The 22,990-nt window shown below is 34.0% G+C and overlaps 1 protein-coding gene across 1 annotated transcript; it reads left to right on the forward strand.

The window, feature by feature from the left end:
- Window positions 1-502: 502 nt before the first annotated feature.
- Window positions 503-5,987, forward strand: LOC107475022 (uncharacterized). The gene is made up of 6 exons (XM_016094665.3): window positions 503-635; window positions 1,861-3,286; window positions 3,366-3,441; window positions 3,995-4,371; window positions 5,355-5,453; window positions 5,580-5,987. Exons 2-6 carry the CDS (start codon window positions 1,952-1,954, stop codon window positions 5,724-5,726), a joined length of 2,034 nt encoding a protein of 677 aa, XP_015950151.1. The 5' UTR covers window positions 503-635; window positions 1,861-1,951; the 3' UTR covers window positions 5,727-5,987.
- Window positions 5,988-22,990: the final 17,003 nt, after the last annotated feature.

The following is a 22,990-nucleotide window of genomic DNA, read 5'->3' on the forward strand; positions in this document are numbered from 1 at the left end:
CTTTTGTTGACGACGTCAAAGTTTGCAGCCGTGATACATTAAGTGACATCACAACACACACTTAAGAGTTTTAGTTGGTTGTTAATACAATAAATTTATAAAATTAGATCAAATCAAAATATAATTAAGAGAGAATTTTGAGCCACTAAAACCCCTTAATTTAGAATTAATTTGATATAATTTTATAAATTTATTATGTTAGTCCCAATTAAAATTATCAAATATGTGTTGTAGTGTTAGGTAATACCTAATATGTCACATTTGTAAACTCTAATACTATTAGCAACCAAAATAATGAAATGACAGAGACTAATTTAAAATTCTTGAAAAATAAATTTAGTTAAATTTTTTTAACTCATTTAGAGACTCTTATTAAGTACGGGATTAAATTAATCACGGTGCAGCAGTCAGTCCCGCCAAAACGAATTGGCGCGCTTTTAATTCGTAATTTATACATAAGAAAACTCAGTTGTTCCTTTTTCCAATGTTTCCCCCTTTCTTTCTTTTTCTCGCGCCTTCTCTCTGTTTCACTCTCACGAGCGTGCTCTAGGCTAGGTCAGATTTCAGATCTGTGTTTTCTCTCTTCTTTTCCTCCTTCCAAACGCAGCATTTCGTTTCCGTTTACTCCGTCTCTGGTGAGTGTTTACTGAATGAATTCGATACCGTCTTTTAATTTCCAATACCTTCTTCTTGTCTTATAGATCTGAGAAATTGCTGAATCTGTTTGCTATTTTATTTTCTTCAATTTTATTTCAATTTCGCACTATGTTCTTTCATTGCGGTTCTTCTAGTGATTTAATTAGTGTTTGAGAATGTCAATTTGCCTCTATATTTAAGAAATTCGTGCATGCCTTTTTTCCCGTAAGGAATTTGCTGTGCAGATTTGAATTCGAAGTTTGGCGGTTTTCCTTTGTTCTTTTTCTTTTCCCTTTTTCTGAGGGCTTATTGTGCAGAGAGGGATCAGTGTAAAATATTTTATTCAATTTTTGTTTATTTCTTGAATTTGTTCCAGTTCCACAATAACTCGGTTCAGTCCTATTTTGCTTGGATATTTATTTTCAGCTTTGAAAATGTTTTCCTCTATTGTCTTTTAGTGATTCTATATTTCTTTTGTGTAACAATTTGGAAGCAGACTTGTTTTTGCGTTTCAGAAGTATTGCTGATGTTTTCCCCCAAATTTTGAGCTATAGTGTTTGAAGGATAAATTCAAAATTCTGCGTTTATTATTTTTTTTGTCAATTTAATTTTCTGTAATTCTTGATGTAGAGAGAAGTATTTGAAGTTCTCAGCTACTGAGTTTGATTTTGAATTTTGTAGGTTAATCAAACCCTTGGTAATTTGTGCTTACGGCTTGAAACCAATGCCTTATAATTTCTCAAGATTTGTTTAATCCGATAATAGCATACCTTTGGTATCTAGGCTTATTAGTTTTGCTTCTTTTTTTGTTTTTGGTTGGTCTGCCTTCAGCTTCTATTTGAGGAGTCTTACTTGGTAGTGCTGCCACTAGAAATTCGGTATTTGCCATCCTTGATTTAATCAGAATGATTTAGCTTGTATCTTACACATATGTAGAATCTTGTTTTGGTGGGAATTTTCTTATTACTAAGAAAAACACTACTGTGGTACTGTTATGTTGAAATTAATGTAGGTTGCATGAGTGCGCTAGAGTTTGCCCATTGTTGAATAGGATGCAGAAAATGTTGATATCTTGAAACTTGTGCTTTAGATTTGCATTTAATGGTTTCTGTATGTCCCTTTCTTCAGTTTCTTTATGAGTTTCAAAGCATGTGTAATCGTGAGAACATGATTGATTGATCCTTAGATTCATCTTGTAATAATGTTTGGTTTTACTGTTTTCAGTGGTTCAAATTTTTTATTGACTATTAGTCGCAAACATCGGAAGAAAATAGTGCAAATATTGTGATTTGTTAATACTTAGTAGAGAATCCAAATGGAGCTGCGGAGTTGTGGTCAATTTCATTTCATCCAGGCTATTAATGGTGGTTTAGTTACAAAAGTACTCAATATTACCTGTGGGCGACCAAGACTTTCATTTAAAGATGTCAAAGACATATATGATGGCTTCTCCTTTAATCATAATGCTGCAAAAGTTGAAAGATCTTGCATTGATGCATTGGAAGAAGTAACAGTGAAAACTGAATCAGATTCTTCAGAATGTAGTCCTAATGATGATGATGATATGCTGATAATCAACTTGGTCGAGGATGATTCTGACAATTTTACGCTAAACCAAATTAAACAAAGGTGCAAAACAAGGAAGAGAAAACAAAAACAAAGTATTGACCCAGCTAAAGGTAAAATTAAAGTTGAAGCCTCACCATTGCCGGATGATCACAAGAAAAAGCAAATCGCAATGGATGATTCTGATTTCATGGAGACTCTCAGTAGCTGGAGATCTAAAAACTCAAGGAAGGCCAAGAAGAGAAATTGCATTAAAGACCCAATCTCTACTTCTACCCAAGAGATTATTCCAGTTGTCAAGGCTGAAGACGTCCTAGATGATGAGGTGTCCCCACCCGTTAGTGGCGTTTCAACTGCTCTTGTTGAAGTGAAATTTGAGGTTCCTGAAACTGATTGTATGGACAGGCCAGATGACTATTTTTGCATAGTAGCCAAAGAAGGGATAGAGATAACTGATGAATGGAATTTGGAGAATGAATTCAATTATGACTGTAAAGAGCATGCTGATCTTATTCCATTACGGATTGAATGGCCATTTAATATGGATAACGTTATGACTGATTCAGACCTAAACAATGACCATTCTCCAAACTTTCCAGCAATAGAATTCAAGAGTGCTGAAGGTATCATTCATCCAGATCCCAATTGCATCCCCAAACTGGAAGCATCTTTGGTTGAAGATCAAAACTATGATACTTCGGATTATCAACCTGATGGTGACAGTAACACCACAGTTATACTACCCATTGAGGCCAATAATGAAGGCCTTGACCCCCTGATTCCAGGGTCTAGAGATGATAATGCTTCCCCATGTGACGGCTGCAAAGATGATGAGTCTACAGCTGGTGCTGAGGTTCAGGCAAAACCCACCTCTACTAGTGAACATGGCCTCAATCCTGGTGAGTCTTTGGTGTGTGTCTCAGATGATTCATCTCAATGTGAGGAGAGGGAATCATTTTCTTTGGAACATGATGATGAGAAGAGATATATCAATGATGAGGCTACTAATGAGTTGAATTCTTGGGAAGAACATGAAGATTGCTCAAAGGTGCATCGTCCTGAAAGGCTGTTATCAACCAGAAAGGTCCGACTCTTTTTTGCTAAATTTTTGTGTAGTTCAATTTTCATTTTCTGCTGCTTATCATTAGTTGGTTTCTCTGCAGACCATTTCACCCACTTCCCAGGAAAAGCTTTGTAAAGCCATGGAGTCCGTACATTTAATTCAGAAAAACAATTTGAGTAAGTGCCTAAGATATTTAGTTTTAACATTTTATGTAGTGATCTAGATCATAAATGCTAATTGAAATACAAAGTGAACAACCATGAAAAAGGAAATAACTTTTTAGAAAATCATGACTGTTGAAAGAGTAGAAATCTGTTGTATAGCTAGCTATTCACTACATGAGAAGTAATCCTGATAACTGAAAATTTAATCCATGATGGTGATGGTGAAGAGGGCATACAAGGCTTGAAAGTTGAAACAGTTAATATTTCTATCATCTTGACCAACAATGTGACAAAATATGCTTGTCTTAAAGTAAAATGCTTTTTTCCAGAAATCTTGTGCGTTGTGAGTTCATTTCTCTGTCAAATATATGGTTTTCTAGTTGGTGGCTTTGGCTTTTTCTATTGAATAGAATACAACATAGATGTTCATTCAATAATTCTCCTTGCTTGCACATTGTGTGTTTGATGGGTTATTGTTTTATCATGAATATAAATTTAGACTTTTTGTTCTTTCTATATATGCTATTTCTTTTCATTACATCCTGATCCTTATATTGGGATACAGTGCATTCAAGTTGCAAGGGTAAACTACAATATAGTGAGCAGACTAATAAGAGTGATGCTGATGAAGGGCTTAATGATAATATGAGACCAGGATTTACTGATAGCCCCGACAAAATTATTATTACTCCTAAGACCTCTAAAAGAGGTTCCCAGCCTAAAGGGATTTTCAAGAGTCCTCGCCCGGCCAACCGCATAGGGTTTAACTCTGTTCAGAGTTGCTCTAAGAGTGCCATAGCATTTTCACAGCAGCAGATGCACGATGTAGAATGTTTGACAATGAAACTCACAAAGGAATTGAAGTCAATGAAGGAAATTGTGGATGACATGTTACGATCTGAGTTCTGTCTAAATACGTCACTGAGATATAAAGTAAATGAGGTATGATAATCAGAAACCTATTATCTTAAAGGATTTTGCTTAAATATTGGAAATTTGAATTGAAGCCTTGTTATATCCTTGTAGCTCGCATGAAGCTTATATAAGTGCTCTGATGATAGAAAAATGAAAAAAAGAAGAAAATGCTATGATGGCTAAATATGGTACAATTAATCTCTATGCTTGTATAATTGGTAAAACTATGAACAATTCTTGTCTTAGTTACATTTAAGACTTATTTTCTTTTTCGGTGAAGCATGAGGTCGAAGGCTGAAATTCCTGAAAGGAACACAAGCTCTATCCTCTAGAGGATCAAATCGTGAAGTTAGAGCTTGCATAGTACATTACAAATGAACATCTCAAATAAAAATACTATTTTTTTATAAAACAAATAAAAGGCCAACTAACCAAAGTTTCGCTTGGAAGTATACATTTGACATTTTTGGAATAGGTTTATACCCTCGTTGAAAAATTTTAAAAGCTTTAATTCAAGTAGTTGTTCCATGAGAATACTTTGTATAGCATATATGGTGTCTCTTGTGTGTGCTTTGCAACACTAGATTAGTTCTTGTAGATCTTGCTTGTTCTGCAATCTGGAAAGAGGGAGGAAACCAAATCTTTATGTCAATGTGCTATCTATGCTGCAATTCTAATGATAGATTTTGACAAGCAAGTTTGTGATATTTGTTGGATCTTTTGGCCTCTCTATAGTGTAACAGACATCACACATGATCTTACCAGAGGATTTTCTGTTCTAAATGATTATTTAGGCTCCTTTCGTAAAGCTCTGTCTTCATTACAGTAATTGTTATTGTAATTGTAATATCTTCCCTTCATGTTCTGTGGCTCATGACACACTCCTATGATTAGTACTGAGCAGATTATAGTGACTTCAGCTTTTGCTCTTGCTATTTAGGGCTGGAGCCATACTTGTCAACTGATGTATTTTGATATTTGTTGTTAATTATCGATACTTGATTTTTCAGGCAAGAATGGCTGTTAAAAATGCCACAAGAGCTGAAGAAGCTGCAAAACGATGCTTGTCTTTCATGGCAAGGGATTGCAACCGTTTCTGTAAGATAATGGTATGTTCTTCTTCCTCGGTCATAGTATTAATACACTTGAAGCTCCTGATTTTAAAACAAATTTTATATGGTTTTCTATTTCCTTTTTCATGTTTGATTCATTATTGGATCATTGATTAAATGCAGAAATTAAGTGAAGGTGGTCCTCCAGCGGCCCAAGAGGTAGTGCGAAAAGAAAGGAAAAAGATAGCATTTGCCGATGAAGCAGGTGGAAGATTGTGCGAGGTCAAGCTCTTTGAGGATGATGTGGTGTCTTTGCCAGATTCCAACTGAAAGGAACAACGCTTCATTAACGTTCCTTTCTCTTTTATACTGAATTATTTGGCAGTCCCCACTCCCAGTGATAAGTTTAACTGGGGAGCATCCGAAATTGAATTCATTTGATTTGCTGTTGTAACAAAGCTGAGATAACTCAAATTTTACATGAGGAAATCCTGTATGTTTGTATGTAAAAAGTAACTTTTAATAATGTCTGAATACTCATTACTCAATACTCTCATGAGGTTAAGAATGATACTGTTCCAACTGCTGCAAGTCCATATTTTTCTATATAAAAATGCTTGCAAACTCGCTGCAATGAGATCAAAGCTACGAATTTTTAATTTGTTTGTGTTGAAGACGCCAAGTGGCAATGGGAGATGAACAATGGTGGTGATGGTGAAGGAAGAAGGGCTTGCAATTTGTCCTAATAATTTTAGAGATGACTAGATGAGTTGTTTGTTTTCATCTATCTTTTCTTCCATCTCCCAAAATATAAAGGCTGATAGAATATAATTCACAATCGAAATATTTATTATTCAAACCTACAGTAAATCAAAATATTATCGAAATATACAGAGTAGCATAATTTAGGAATTATTCACTTCAGTTTTGGATTGGCTCATTTTCCTTATCAATTGAAAGCAGGAAAAGATTCTGCTTTCTTTTTACATCCTTTATTTCTACTTTATATCCCATCTACTTCTTCATGCAGCTGCCATGCTCTTTCTTTGGACTTAACTTCTCTATGTGATGTCATCCATTGTTGAAGCATCAATTTCCATATATTCACAGCACCAGAATTTAACAACAATTAATGCGACCTAGGCATGCTGATGCTTAAACAAGTTCCTATTCCAACCAAAAAACAAGACCCTTGCTGCATAACAAAGTTTACAGAGCTACATAGTTTTCCAAAAACATTAACAATGTTTGCGTTTCTGTTTCTTATTTATTTATTTTAATTCTAAAAATAAAATATAAAATTTTATTATTTTCATTATTTTTTAAAAAAATTCTGAAAATAATTGAAAAATACATAATGAAAATTTAAACCAAACAAGTACTTACATGCTAATCATCCCGTGCAAGTTGAACTTTACTCTGAACTCTGAAGTCTATTTTTATTTATTTTGGACTTGACTTTAAACTGAAATTTTGGATCTTAGTAAGTAGTAACTGAAGTACTTGTGCGGTTGGATTTGTTGTCGATCTCACATGGCACTAACAACATTCCTATACTTTGTCCATAGTAAATAACTTTTTGGTGTAACTAGTATCCATCATAATTCATCATTTAATCTGTAATTATTTATTATAATAATTATTTTTAAATATTATGTCTCAATTTTTTTATATATTTAAAATTTTAAAATTGTCTCCTTAAAATTAAAATATTTAAATTTAAATTTAAATTTAAACCAAACAAAATAAAAATAACAAACTAAAATTAAACTCTAACTAAATTAAAATCAAAATAATACTATTAAAAATTAATTATTTCGATTTTAAGACGGATATATATGATTTTTTTATAATAATAAACAATTATTTTTGGATGAGTTTAGAATATGTTAAAAAATTATTTAATATACAATTTTATAATTTTAGATATGTTAATTAATGTATACAATAACACTGTTGAACATTAGTCTAACAGTAATGACGATCACGTTTGCTTTATGACAAACAATGTTTTGTTTTTCTTTGAGTATACGAAAACTTTTATTTTATTAGTTTTGTGAGTGTAACTCAAAAAACTTGTTTACCAACCTTATTTCTGGACTTTCCTGTAGAAGAAATGCTATATATATTGAGCTGTTCCAAAACCAACACGACAAAAGAGAATCAATTTTTTCTTATTATTTGTGTTAAAAAAATATTTATGTTAAGAAAATATAAGCACAAATTTGATGAATTTTAGAAGTGTACTAAAAATATTTTATATGTTATCTTATTATTTTGGACATCTTAAAAAATTATTTATATAAAAAAAATATAAACACAAATTTGAATGAATTTTAGATGTATACCAAAAATATTTTGTGTGTTGTATGTCTTATTATTTTATATGTGTTATGAATAGGGGTAGTAAGTAGAGAAGTCCGAACAGTCCTGAATTTCTTTTCGCCTCGCTTAACGGCGAGCTGGTAGGCCAAGTCTGTTAAAATTTTTTTATCAACCATTAAATATTAAACAATATATATAATTTCACAACCATTTCAATAAATTTATAATTTTTAAAAACATAAAAAAATTATAATTTCTAAATTCACAAACATTAAAGTCTTTATAATCATAAATATGTAATAAACATAATTATAAACCAAGTTGTTTGAAACAAAATAATAAAATTAATATTGTCCAAAGCAAAACAAATATTGTCCAAAATATATAATTAAACATCTTCATGTTTATAATCAATCAAACATAAAACATAATTCAAAATATAACTTAGAATACCTTCAATTATCATCTTCATCCTTTTGTAGATCAATAACATCATAGAAATTTGTAAAAAAAAAAAAGACTCTGACAAAAAAATGCCTAGCCCGGAGGGAACGTCTACCCCGTCCCGTCGAAACCCGCTAAAACTCACGGATTAGGCAATGCGACATGAACCGATCCAGTGAGTTACGCGAGCCGATCCAATAGATTTTCACCCATTTGCCACCCCTAATTATGAATATATATAAAATAATAAAAAACACAAATTAATCACACCAGATATACTATTAACAATTTGAAATGTTAATATAATGTTAAATATCAATTTCTACTAATACCTATGATAATACATGTTATTTGTGAAACTAAGGAATAAAATAATTGAAGTTGCAGATTTTGTGAAAAAAAATCTTAAATTATTTTTGTAAATAATAAAAAGTAAAAAAAAAAACTGTAAATAAAAAACTAAAACTATATAAATGAATGATTATTTACTTTATGAAAAGAATAAAAAATTGCAATTATAAACCACATAATAATAAAGAAAACTAAAATATAATGACGAATATTAGCAGTTATACATAAAAGTAAAATAACGTGAATAGAGTAACTTGAATGACTAATTTTCTAAAAAACGTAAAATATAAAAAATAGTTACTTACCGATGTTAAATATTTGTATTTTTTAAATTTAAATTAAATAAAAATATTAATAAGTGTTAAAATTTTAAGAAATATAATTAAAAAATTAAAAAATAATATAATAAAATCATTAAATTTAAAGACTAATTAAAAAATAAATTTTAAAAGACAATAATATTTATTATTTTCCATAATCTTTGTAAATAAAAGTGAAAGAAGCGTAATAATGTAGATGGAGAAAATGATGTACCTGTATTGGCATGATAATAATTAATTAATTATAATATGAAAAAGTCGGTTGGTTTATAGTTTTCGATTTTAAGTGTTAATTTATCATTTAAAAAAATGCTAAAACAACAAAAAATTCCAAGTTATAAAAGCCCATTATATAGTCCAGGTAATTTCTATTAGATATATTTTTGTTTGACAATAAGAATCCCACAACTCTCGTCTAAAAAGGTGTAATATATCTACTTGGTTCACTTCAAACCAAAAATTATAAGCCGATCGATTTTTCTAATATTTACAACTTTGATTATATTAACAATTAATTAATATATCCCAACACGCGTACATTAATTCGTCCAGTCGTCCTTAGAAAAAAACCGTTTTTGGAGACTGTATGTGAGTCACTCTCCTTTTTTTCCTCATAAACTTAAGTTAACAACAAATCTTATTATCTTTAATTTGTTATTTTATGTTAATTAACTTATCAAAGTTACTCTAGCTCCAGTAATAACCTCTATGAAAGCTTCCGCACTTTTTTATGAGATCTAAAAATCATGAACAAAATTGTTTCTGGTAAGAAGGTCGATTTGGACATATAAAAATAAAAAAATATATATATTTTTGAAAGTGTTTCGCCTGATTTTGGTTTTTAGACCTTATCAAGAGGTATGGATCACTTGTATCAATAATCTTAATTCTAGAAATAGATATGATTTTTTTTGTAAATTGTTTTTAGGATTTAGAGATTATGTCCAATAAAAATGTAAACAATAATAATTATAGAAAACAAAGAATAAAAAACAATAAATACAAAAATATAAAGAATTAAAAATTATTATATTAAAATATACAGAATTTAACAAGTGCTTGAATGAAAATGATAGAATTTAAATAGCAAAAAAAAAGTCATAATTGAAATTACTAAAAAGAAAAAAGATAGAGTATCTCATTACTTATATGAATTCGTGACTTGCGTTTTTAGGCGTTAATGTGTGACTAAAAATTTTAGAGTGAGTAAGTGTGTGAATGTATAGAAGTTTCTCTAATTTGTTGTGTGAAATCTTTAGAAGACTTGAAGTAACAATATTCTGCAGTAAGTAATACGCACAAAGAGACACAAATTTAAACGAAAAATAAAATCTTTTATTGTGACTCCTCATTCCTCTTTACAATAGATACAGAAGGCCTTTTATAGGCAACCAAATAAACTAAATCACACAATATATACACTCAAGATTCTAAACTTAAATTACCACTAACAGAATTATAATTACCACTTTATTCATTATTTTTTATTGACGTTTTTTGTAACTTATCTTTATCATTTACACCCCTCTCAAACTCATGACTTCCAAAAGTTGGAGTCTGAGTTTGTTTCTAAAATTATGAAAGAGTGCCGAGAAAACTGACTTAGTTAAAAGATCAGCAACTTGCAACACTACTGAGATGTGAACCACAACCAGCTGCTTCTTCTTGACTTTGTCTCGGATAAAATGAAAGTCCACTTCAAAATGCTTGGAACGGTTATGAAGAACTGGATTTGCCGCCAACAACACAGCACTCAAGTTATCGCAAAAGATGGTTGGTACGACTGAAGAAGAGATCCTAAATTCTTTGAGCAGATTTTTCATCCAAGTAATATCAGCCGCTGCATCTGCCAAACACCTGAATTCTGCTTCAGTCGATGACCTACTCATTGTAGCTTGTTTTCTACTCAACTAAATCACTGGATTGCAGCCCAAATAAACACAATATTCATTCGTCGACCTTCGATCATTAAGATCATTGGCCCAATCTGGATCTGCATAAGCTATTAAACAAATATCAGTACATTTTGAAAAACATAAGCCATAATCACTAGCACCTGGAAGATATCTCAATATTCTCTCTACTGCCAGCCAATGCTGCTGAAGAGGTTGATGCATAAACTGGCTCACGCGATTTACAGTAAAAGTGATCTCCAGATGAGTAAGAGTAGTATATTGTAGTTCTCAACAATAGACCTATAAAAAGTCACATCGTCAAATAATTCAGAGCCATTAAAAGTTAATTTCAAGATTGATAGCATGGGTGTAGGCATTGGCTTACTATGAAGCATACCAACTCTGCTCAACAATTCACTGATATGCTTTCTTTGAGAAACATGAATACTTGAATCAAATAGTATATTAAGCTCAAGCTCAAGAAAAAAATGTAAGCTTCCTAAATCTTTGAGAGAAAAAATATTATTTAAACCAGAGATCCAATTAAAAATTTCTCGTGGATCACTTTCGGTGATCATAATATTATCGACATAGACAAGAATAAAAATAGTAGAGAAGGATATAAATTTAGTAAACAAAGATGTGTCAATTCTTGTAGGAGTAAACCCAAATTTTGTAAGAGTAGAACTTAATTTGTTGTACCAGGCACGTGGTGCCTATTTGAGTCCATAAATGGAACGATTTAACTTACACACAAGAGTAGTGTCTTGTGGTTGAGTCATATAGACAACCTCATCAAGGTTACCATTAAAAAAGATATTATTAAAGTCAAATTGTCTTAGACACCAACCATTAGAGAGAGTGAAGAGCGGAAGATTGATGGTTTAGAAGTTATAATAAATTCTCGTTGTAAGTATAGTTTCTAAACCAAGCAATCAACCTTTCTTACAAACGTTTTGGTTGTCACAATTAACAAACCCCTTTGGAATTGATAATCAAAGTATTTAAACCTCGGATCGTCTTCTCAAGGAATTGCAGGGAAGTATGAATTATTATTGGTTATGCAAAGGTATATTTCGGGGTTTTGAAAAGGTTTGAGCAAATAATTTAATTGATAAGAAAAATAAATTAATAATTAGAAAATTTCTTGGCAAGGTATGAAAATTGGAAGTCCTATCCTAGTTATCCTTATCAATGGTGATGAGAATTATGTTTTTGCTACCACTAAGTCAACCTCTAACTATGAAGGTCAGTTAAGTGGACAAATTAATTTAACACCTAAAGTCCTAGTCAACTCCTTAAGGAAAGACTAGAGTTATAGGAATCTAAATTAATCAGCAAAGATAATAATTATCAATCACGATGAGTTTGACAACTCAAGAGTTACCAATTAATCAACCAAAGCCAATAGTAAATAATCTAAATAAAAAAATAGGGAAAGGCAATCATGAGTCTGAAATACCTCAATTTATATCAAATAAAGAAAATCATAACATGAATGGTCATTAAACAAATAAAAGAGAAAATAAATAAATAAGAACATTGAACCTAAGATGAAGAAGATAAAAATATTCCTAAGTTCTAAAAATCCTAATCCTAAATCCTAAGAGAGAGGAGAGAACCTCTCTCTAAAAAAAATTACATCTAAAATTATGAAAAGTGAATTATGATATGATCTGAAGTGATGTCTTGAGTCTCTGCATGTTCCCTGACTTTAATCTGTGTTTCTGGGCCGAAAACTGGGTTGAAATGCGGCCCAGAATCTGTGCCAGTGACTTCTGTAATTCTGCAGATCGCGCATGTCACGCGGCCGCGTCGTCCACGCGTTTGCGTCATTCAGCGTTTCTCGTACCACGCGTGCGCGTCGACCACGCATTCGCGTCGTTCGTGTAGCTTCCAATCCGCGCGGTCGCGTTAGGCACGCGAGCGCGTCACTGTGATTTCTTCCATTTTGCGCGGTCACGTGAGCCATGCGATCGCGTGACTTCTCGCTGGTCATCTCTTCAATTCCTTGTGTTTCTTCCATTTTTACACGCTTCCTCTTTATTCTCTAAGTCATTCCTGCCCTATGAAGCCTGAAACACTTAACACACAGATCAAGGCATCGAATGGTAATAAGAGAGGATTAAGATTAGCTAAATTAAGACCAAAGAAGCATGTTTTCAATCATAGAATTAAACTAGGAAGGAATTGTAAAATCATGCAAATCATATGAATAAGTGGGTGAAAAACTTGATAAAACCACTCAATTAAACACAATATAAACCATAAAATAGTGGTTTATCAGAGAGTTATGGTAAGCATAGTACGGACAGTGGGCGATTTGACAACATGACTAAAGATTTCAATGAAATCTATGCCATGTTGCTGATGACACCCTTTAGCCACAAGTCTAACTTTGTACCTCAGAATTGAATTTTTAAGAGTCTTCTTAATAGCATATATCCATCTACACCTAATAATAGTTGAATTTAGTGGAAGTAATAAGGGTCCAGGTTTAATTTTTCAAGAGTGCAGCATATTCTTCTTGCATTGTCTAAACCTAATAAGGAGAGGATTTGGCTTGTTTAACAGATGAAGGAATATTTTGCACTAAATCCAAATTAGTAGATGTGGCACCTAAGGCTTTGGGCTTATGAATGCCAGCCTTAGTTCTTATGGTCATAGGATGATTATTTTTTGGTATATAAGAAGGATGGGCAGAGTAGCTAGAGTTTGTATAGGTCCGATGAGGGAGGGAGTAAGAAGGGATTGAAATCTTGGTAGTGTAAAAGTGTTTGGTGGAGGGGCAAAATTAACCAATTCATGAGTGGATGATAAATTAGAATTAGTTGGAGTAATACTAGACTGTATTAGAGATGAATTAGTAACTAAATCAGTAACATAGATTGAAAAGGAAATAATGATTCATCAAATAAAATATTTCTTGCAATAAGAATTTTTTTCAGAAGAGTTTAGACACTTAAAGCCTCTATGTTAAGGTGCATATCCTAAAAAGATACGCTTCTCATATCTAAAATAAAGTTTATGTACATTATAAGGACGAGTGTGTGGATAATATGCATAACCAATATGCACAAAATACTATAATCAGGTTTCTTAAGATGTAACATTTTATAAGAAGTTTTCATTTTCAAAATTGGTATGGATAAACGATTAATTAAAAAGATAGATGAAAGAAAGGCATCTTCCCAATGTGTTTGAGGCATTGATGTAGTAGCAAGTAAGAAAAGTCCAACTTCCACAATGTGGCGGTGTTTTCTTTTAACAATACCCAGTTGTTGATGCATATATAGACATGCGAGCCTGTGATTTATGCTATGATCCTGCAATAAAGTCTTAAAGGAAGACGATAGAAATTCTTTGGCATTGTCTGTTTGAATAGACTTTAGAGAAAAACTTGTTTGTTTCTCCATCATTGTTTTAAATTGAACGAAAATTTGAAAAACTTGGGACTTAACATACAAAAGATAAAGGCAAGTGTAACGTGTATAAACATCCACAAATCTAATATAATAACGATAACTAGATTGAGAGTGAACTGGGCCGGTCCCCACAAATCGATAAAAACTAATTCAAGAGGAAAGTGATATGTAGTTTTAGAATCAGGAAAGGGAAGAGCATACATTTTGGAGAGACAGCAAGCATCACATGGAAAAGTAGTATCTTTAATTTGTACAAAAAAAATATTACAGGATTGTAAGATAGTCTTAACTATAGTCATAGAGGGATGTTCAAACCTCTTATGCCATATTGAACTAGGAATATTAGATTGAGAAAGACAAGTTTGTTTAAGAATATTACAATCAAGATGAGCTTGAGTAACTAAATTAGCAAAGGTGTAAAGGCCATTTCTAAGGAACCTTCGAAGAAGAGTCTCGTGGTTGACCTGAGATTTAATAAAACAATCAAATGGGTAAAATTCAAAATATACATTATTATCTAGATAAAATTTCGAGACACTAAACAAATTTTTGGCAATTTCAAGAACTTGTAAAATATTTTTCAAAACAAATAATCTATTAAATTCGAAATCAGATAATAACATAGAACCAGTTTTATCAATAGACAAACCTGTGCCATTAGCAACATAGAGTTGGTCTTGGCCTTTATAATCAGATGTTGAGAAGAAATTGGATACATCATTGATGCGTGAGCATCTTTCCTATCTTTTCCTAATGAATTTGTATCTAAATTGTTGAGTTTAATAAAGAATTAATTATATTTTAGCCAATATGGATCTACTTTGAGTCTTTTGCAATTTTGTTTATTTTAGGTAGCATTCGGCGGGATTTGATGGAGTTTCTGCAGCACAAGAATCAAAGAAGATGGCAGCGAAGAGCAACGCGCACGCGTGACTGACGCGAGCGCGTGATTTGGAGCTATCCATGGTGACGCGTGTGCGTGACTGACACGTGCGCGTGAATTGAAGATTTGCTCATCGACGCGTACGCGTGACCGACGCGTCCGCATGACTCGTGAAAAAGACCATCTTCGCGTACGCGTGACCGACGCGTCCGCATGACTCGTGAAAAAGACCATCGACGCGTACGCGTGACATGCCCACGGGTAGAAAATGCAGAAAAACGTTGGGGGCGATTTCTGGGCTGTTTTGACCCAGTTTTCAGCCCAGAAAATACAGATTAGAAGCTGCAGAATGGACAAAACAAGTGGTCCCCACGCATCAACTGAAGACTTGTTAATTAATTCAAATTTAAATTTAAATCTTATTTTTAGGAAAAGATATTATTATTTTTAATTTTAATTTTTGAAATTAGATTTTAAATTATTAGGATTAGATATAAAAGGGAGAAACTTTCCTTCCCTTGAGAAAATTATTCCATTCCAATTTACAATCCTAGTTTTCTTCTCTGAACCATGAGCAAATAATCTTTCATTTTTAAGGTTGGGAGCTCTGTCTATTTGTATGGATTGATTTTATTGCTTTTTCTATTTTAATTTATGCACGAATTTATAATTTAAGAATTGTTTTCGCTCTTTATTTTATGAATTTGGGTGGAACGAAAGTATGACCCTCTTTCTATTTGAGTTCTTGTAAAACTTGGAAAAGCTCTTTACTTGAACAACAACTTGAAAACATATTCTCTTAAATTTTAATTATCTGGATTTAACGGGATACGTGAGATATAATCCTTTTATTGTTGGGTAATTATAGTTTTTGTAGCATATAAACTGGAATTTGATTATGCAGTTTCTAATTGGAATTAATTGACCAATGAATTGGTAGTTAATGAATTTTAGAGGAGACTAGAAAGGTCTAAGGAATTAGGGTCTAGTCACATATAGTTTGCTATAAATTAAATCCTACAGGATTAAAATAGTTAGTAATAAAAGTTAATCCGGAAAAATAGATAATTCTGAAACCTTAACTGCTTTCTCCATATTTCATTCCCAACTCAATTACTTTACTATTTTAATTTTTGCACCATTGTTTAATGCTTTTTGAACACTCAACATACTATTCTGTTTATCTAACTAAGTAATTTAATCAACCATTTTTGCTTGATCCATCAATCCTCGTGGGATCGACCCTTACTCACGTAAGGTATTATTTGGTATGACCTGGTGCACTTGCCGGTTAGTCTGTGGTTGTAAAATCACCACATCAAGTTTTTAGCGCCGTTGCCGAGGATTGATTATGATTGACAACTACTCGTTGTTTGATTTCTTAGATTAGATAATTTTTCTTTTAATTAATTTTATTTTAGTATTATTAATTTTTATTTTTATTTTTATTTTTATTTTTCTTTTTTTTCCTTAATTTTTTTCCCATTCTTTTCGTTTCGTTTCCCCTGGCGTGTTCCCCTGTTTGATTTTACTTCCTTTATAATTGTTTTTCCTTTTCAAAACTTTACGTTCTTTTTTTTCCCTTTTTATATTTTTTATTTTCTTTTATTTCCGTTTTATTTTTGTCCGTTATTAATTTTTTTATTTTCTTTCTCTATTTTATTAATTTTATTTTATTTTGTTTTTAATAACTAAAAAAAACTTTTTTTATATAAACAAATAAATAAATATAACATTAATATTTTTCTTTAATTTCTGAAGTCCTCTATTTATTTTTATTTTAATTATTCCTGTTTATTTTTCTGGTTACCTTCGAATTTTTCTATCTTAATTCTATCTATAATTTTTGAAATATATTTATTTATTTTATTTAGTACCTTTATTTTATTATTTTTCACAGGTTACCTCACAGGGACTTCTCTACACTCTGTCGTAGAGAGTCTCATCTTTTCTTGTCTTCTGTTTGTTTATGCGCAGGAACAGAGACAAAGAACATCTCTTAGACTTTGATCCTGAACCTGAAAGAACTTTCAGGCGGCATTTGCAACAGGCAAGACTTTACAAGGCTGCAGAACCCACTATGGATCCTAATAATGATGATAATGCCAATGTGGCAAATCCGAATAGGGATGAGCAACAAAGGAGAGTGCTTGGCTCTTATTCTGTTCCTACTGCAGATCTTTATGGAAAAAGCATTGTGTTGTCTCCTATAGCTGCGAATAACTTTGAGTTGAAGCCACAACTAATCACCCTGGTGCAACAAAACTGTCAGTATCATGGTCTTTCCCACGAAGACCCAAATCAATTTATTAAGACAAATGGAGTAAACCCAGAGGTGTACAAACTCATGCTCTTTCCGTTTGCCCTGAGGGATGGAGCAAAGTTATGGCTAGATTCCCAACCCAAGGAGAGTTTGGATACTTGGGACAAGGTTGTTACTGAGTTTCTTACTAAATTTTTTCCACCAAAGAAGCTGACTAAGCTTAGGGTGGAGGTTCAAACGTTCAGACAGAAGGATGGTAAAACTTTGTATGAAACTTGGGAGAGATACAAGCTACTGACTAGGCAATGCCCTCCAGACATGTTCTCCAAATGAACACAACTAGACATCTTTTATGAAGGTTTGGGTGAAATGTCCAAGATGTACTTAGATAATTCTGCAGGAGGTTCACTGCACAAGAAAAAGACACCAGAGGAGACTATTGAGCTTATTGAATTGGTTGCAAGCAACCAATATTTATACTCATCTAACAGGAATCCTGTGAACTCTGAAATCCCTTAGAAGAGAGGCGTGTTGGAAGTAGAAGCTGTTAATGCTCTTCTTGCTCAGAACAAGCTGATGTCTCAGTAAATAAATCTACTTACTCAACAGATGGGTGGCATGCAAGTCTCAGCTATCAACACCCAAAATTCACTACAGGAAGTCTCCTATGACATGGCAGGTGACTTTATGCAAAATGATAATTATGATTATGCTCAACCATCTTTTGAACAGGTGAATTACATGGGGAGTGGTCCTAGGAATCCCAACAATGATCCATATTCTAAGACATACAATCAGGAGTGGAGGAATCACCCAAATTTTGGATGGAGGGATCAACCTCAGAGACCTCAGAACTTCAACAATAGTTCTCAGGGCGGTTTCCAACAGAACAATGATTTGGAAGCAATATTGACAAGTTTTAGACAGGAAACTGGAGCATCCATCAAGAACCTGGAGATTTAAATAGGTCAATTAGCCATAAAAGTTAATGAGATTGATCAGAGGACCACTAATAGCCTTTCGGGTAACATAATTTCAAATCCAAGAGAGGAATGCAAGGCTATCACTGTGATTAGTGGACAAGTGGCAAGCACGAAAGCACAAGTTATGCATGAAACCAGAGTCTTCATTAGAAACTTAGAGGTGCTAATGGGCCAACTGAGCAAGCAATTACTTGAGAGGTCTACAAGTACGTTTAAAGGTGATACAGTGGTGAACTCAGGAGAAGATTGCAAGTTTATTCAATTGAGAAGTGGTAAAGTAGCTGGCTCTGAGACCAAGGCCAATGAAGAGTTAGTTGAAAAGGAAGCTCCAGAGGAGAAGAAGGGAGACGTAGAGCACACCCCTCCAAAGCGTGCGGACAACCCATTTTCCAGATTCTCTTGACACTTATCCTACTTTGCCAAAGGCTCCTGAGTACAAGCCTAAAATGCCATTATCCTCGGAGACTTCAAAAAGAGACCAAGGACAAATAGTTTTCAAAGTTCTTGAAAATCTTCAGAAAGTTGCAAATCAATATTCCTTTTGCTGAGGTTTTGGAACAAATGCCTCTCTATGCCAAGTTCATGAAGGAACTGTTGTCAAAAAAGAAGCCTTTAAAGGGAGATGAGACAGTGGTCCTGACAAAAGAATACAGTGCCATCATTCAGAATAACTTACCAAAGAAGATGCCAGATCCATGGAGCTTTTAAATTCCATGCACCATTGGAAGCACAACCTTTGAGAAAGCGTTATGTGATCTGGGAGCAAGCATCAATTTAATGCCCTTGTCTGTGATGAAGAAGCTGCAAATCCAAGAGGCACAACCCACAAAGATAGCATTACAGATGGCGGACAAATCTATGAAGCCTGCATACGGATTAGTGGAGAATATCTTGGTCAAAGTGGGTAAGTTCTTCCTCCCAGCAGACTTTGTGATTCTTGACACAGGAGAGGATGAGAATGCCTCTATAATTATGGAAAGACCATTCTTAACCACTGGAAGAGCTCTGATTGATGTAGAAGTGGACGAATTAGTGTTTAGAGTGCATGATGAGCAACCAGTCTTCTATGTTTTCAAAGATGTACATTCAGCAGGTGAAGAAGAGATGTGCATGCATACTGAGCTTATTGATCCAACCTTTCAAAAACTCCCTGATGATACACAGTAGAATCTACAGCTCAAACCTCCCTTGGCAACAATCAATAAAATTTCCCCTGACATCAAACCCAAGTTTGATGTTGGGAATGCATCATCTACCAAGGAGGAGGTTCCCAAAAAGAAGAAAGTACCCAGAGGATGGAGAAACAAAAAGATCCCCACTGAAGGTTTCTCCCCAGGAATGAAGGTGGTGTTGACCAACAATCCAGCATGGGTTTATACAGTAATCAGAATCCTCTCTCTAGAGCATATTGAGCTACGTTATGGAGATACAGGAAAGAAGTTCAAAGTAAGGGGTGAAGAGCTGAGCCCCTATGATCCTCCTCCTTAGAGGAGCTGACCGTCAAGCTAGTGACGTTAAAGAAGCGCTTGTCGGGAGGCAACCCGATAAATTCGTATCCTTAGCTATTTTTCATAGTAGTAGTTTTCTTTTTTTTTTTATCGAGTTTTTACTGTTTCTCTGATCATGTAGCTATGTTATTCCAGGAACCGAACACCTCAAGCTAAAAAAAACATACACACGACGCGCAAGCGTCGCTGACGCGTACGTGTCACAGGCGTGTTCGTGAAAAAAATAAAAGTGAACATAGTTGTGCCGGCTTGGGGTTGGAAGCATGCTAGAGGCACAAATTTGGTCACGCGTACGCGTCCCTAACGCGTGCGCGTCACTAGCAAAAATGGCCATCCATGCGTGTGCGTGCATGACGCGCACGCGTCGTATGAAAATGTTGGTTCCCAAGAAACGCAAACAGAGAGTTGCGCGTGCGCGCAGCTGAATTCACGTGAATCGCACAAAACCAAGGGCACGCGGACGCGTGCCTGACGCCCATGCGTCATTAAGGAAAATTCGCGACCGACGCATACGCGTGCTGCATGCGTACGTGTCGCCTTCGCCGCACAACTACACTTGTTCGCCGCACAGTTTTTACTTTTCTTTCTCTCTCTCCCAATCCTAATTCTCTCTTGTTCTTTTATCTTTATATTCTTCTTTCCTCTCACTATTTGTTTTTATTTCTAGTTCTTCTTTGCTTGAGGACAAGCAAACCTTTAAGTTTGGTGTTGACGCTTCGCTTAAGGGTTTTTTTGTTTATTTTTATGGCACTAAGGGAGGTGAATCATCTTCACAAAGGAGCACAACCTGAAGAATAAAATGACTGCTTGGATAACTAAGGTGGTTGAGTTCCTTTCATTTTTTATTCCCTCCCGCTTTTATTATGTTATGTTCCAGTTTCCTACTACTTTGTTTTGTTTAGTGCATGATCCTTTATTAGTAGATTCATAGGTTTTAGTTTTGTTTTCTATTAAGTGCTTTAATTCTGAAAGATGTCTCATGTATTGCCCACTGAGATTGAAATAAAAAAGAAAGAAGAACAGATGTAGTGCATGAGAATTTGAGTTTAATTTTTAGAGTAGTCTCATTTATTTAAATGGGGTGGTATTTTCTGTGACTCTGAATGCATGACATGAACAGTACATATTTAAATTTGAATCAAAGAATGTTGATGTACAAGGAATAGGAATTTAGAGAAGTATTATGATTTCTCTGAAATTAATGAAAGTTTAATCCTTGAAGCAAAAGAAACAGCAAATGAAAAATAAGAGCAAGGTACAAGGCTCTGAGCATCAATGACTAGGGAGGTCAGACATGATTAAAAGCTCAAAGAGTTGTTTCCCTAGTCACATGCTTGTAGTGTTCTTGTGTCAAGTAATTCTTGAGACAAAACATTTAGAGTCGAGATCAATTGCAGAGTACGCCAAAGGCTTTGAGCACCACTGTCTGGGGATAATAAAAAAAATTAAAAATAAAAAATAAAAAATATATTTAGAACTTAAAGAGAGTTTCCCAGTTAAGTGCTTGTGGTGTTTCTGTGTCAAGTAAAACTTGAGACAAAATATTTAAAGTCATGGCTAGGCTCAAGGTGCAAAGCACTAGAAAAAATTATTGTGTTCAAGGATTAAATTGAGCTACAAAAGATCAGAGAACTCATAATATTATCCGGATTCTAATTCCGAATGACAATGACATCCTTCTGATTCAAAGGAGAGTGAGATGTCAAAACTATTCAGGATTGCAGTTGAAAACCCCATTGTAAGAAGAGACATGAGCTTAATCGAACTCATTCTCATGCAAATTCACATCCTAAGCCTATATTAGTTTTAGTTGCTTGAGAATAAGCAACAATTCAAGTTTGGTGTTGTGATGCGTGAGCATCTTTCCTATCTTTTCCTAGTGAATTTGTATCTAAATTGTTGTGATGCAGTTTCTAATTAGAATTAATTGACCAAGAAATTGGCAGTTAATGAATTTTAGAGGAGACTAGAAAGGCCTAAGGAATTAGGATCTAGTCACATATAGTTTGCCATAAATTAAATCCTACAAGATTAAAATAGTTAGTAATAAAAATTAATCCGAAAAAATAGATAACCCTGAAACCTTAACTGCTTTCTCCATATTTCATTCCCAACTCAATTACTTTACTATTTTAATTTCTACACAATTGTTTAATGCTCTTTTAACACTCAACATACTATTCTCTTTATCTAACTAAGTAATTTAATCAACCATTGTTGCTTGATCCATCAATCCTCGTGGGATCGATCCTTACTCACGTAAGGTATTATTTGGTATGACCCGGTGCACTTGCCGGTTAGTCTGTGGTTGTAAAATCACCACATCAATCACTAACGAGATGGTGGGAGGCTCCTAAATCAACATACCAAGATACTTCAAAAATAGCTGAGGGAGTGGCCAAATAGGAAGTAGGTGGAGCGGCTGTGTTGGGAGGAGGAGGTGGTGGGTTCAGGTTTGCAAAAGAAGATGAAGCCTGTTGTGATTAAGAAGGAACAGATGGCAATTTGAAGGATGAAGGACTGGTGCGCGAAATTGTGAACAATACTTTTCACAACTCTCATAATCCCCGGTCATGAACCCCAAAAGCTTGGTGTTCAATACCATGGCATTAACACAACTTCGCACAACTAACCAGCAAGTGCACTGGGTCGTCCAAGTAATAAACCTTACGCGAGTAAGGGTCGATCCCACGGAGATTGTTAGTATGAAGCAAGCTATGGTCATCTTGTAAATCTTAGTCAGGCAAACTCAAATGGATATAGTGATAGACGCATAAAACACAAAGATAAAGATAGAGGTACTTATGTAATTCATTGGTAGGAACTTCAGATAAGCGCATGAAGATGCCTTCCCTTCCGTCTCTCTGCTTTCCTACTGTCTTCATCCAATCCTTCTTACTCCTTTCCATGGCAAGCTTATGCAAGGGTTTCACCGTTGTCAGTGGCTACCTCCCATCCTCTCAGTGAAAATGTTCCTATGCTCTGTCACAGCATGGCTAATCATCTGTCGGTTCTCGATCAGGCCGGAATAGAATCCAGTGATTCTTTTGCGTCTGTCACTAACGCCCCGCCTGCTAGGAGTTTGAAGCACGTCACAGTCATTCAATCATTGAATCCTACTCAGAATACCACAGACAAGGTTAGACCTTCCGGATTCTCTTGAATGCCGCCATCAGTTCTAGCCTATACCACGAAGA

This window comes from Arachis duranensis, chromosome 2, assembly GCF_000817695.3.
Source record: "Arachis duranensis cultivar V14167 chromosome 2, aradu.V14167.gnm2.J7QH, whole genome shotgun sequence".
Lineage (NCBI taxonomy): Eukaryota > Viridiplantae > Streptophyta > Magnoliopsida > Fabales > Fabaceae > Arachis > Arachis duranensis.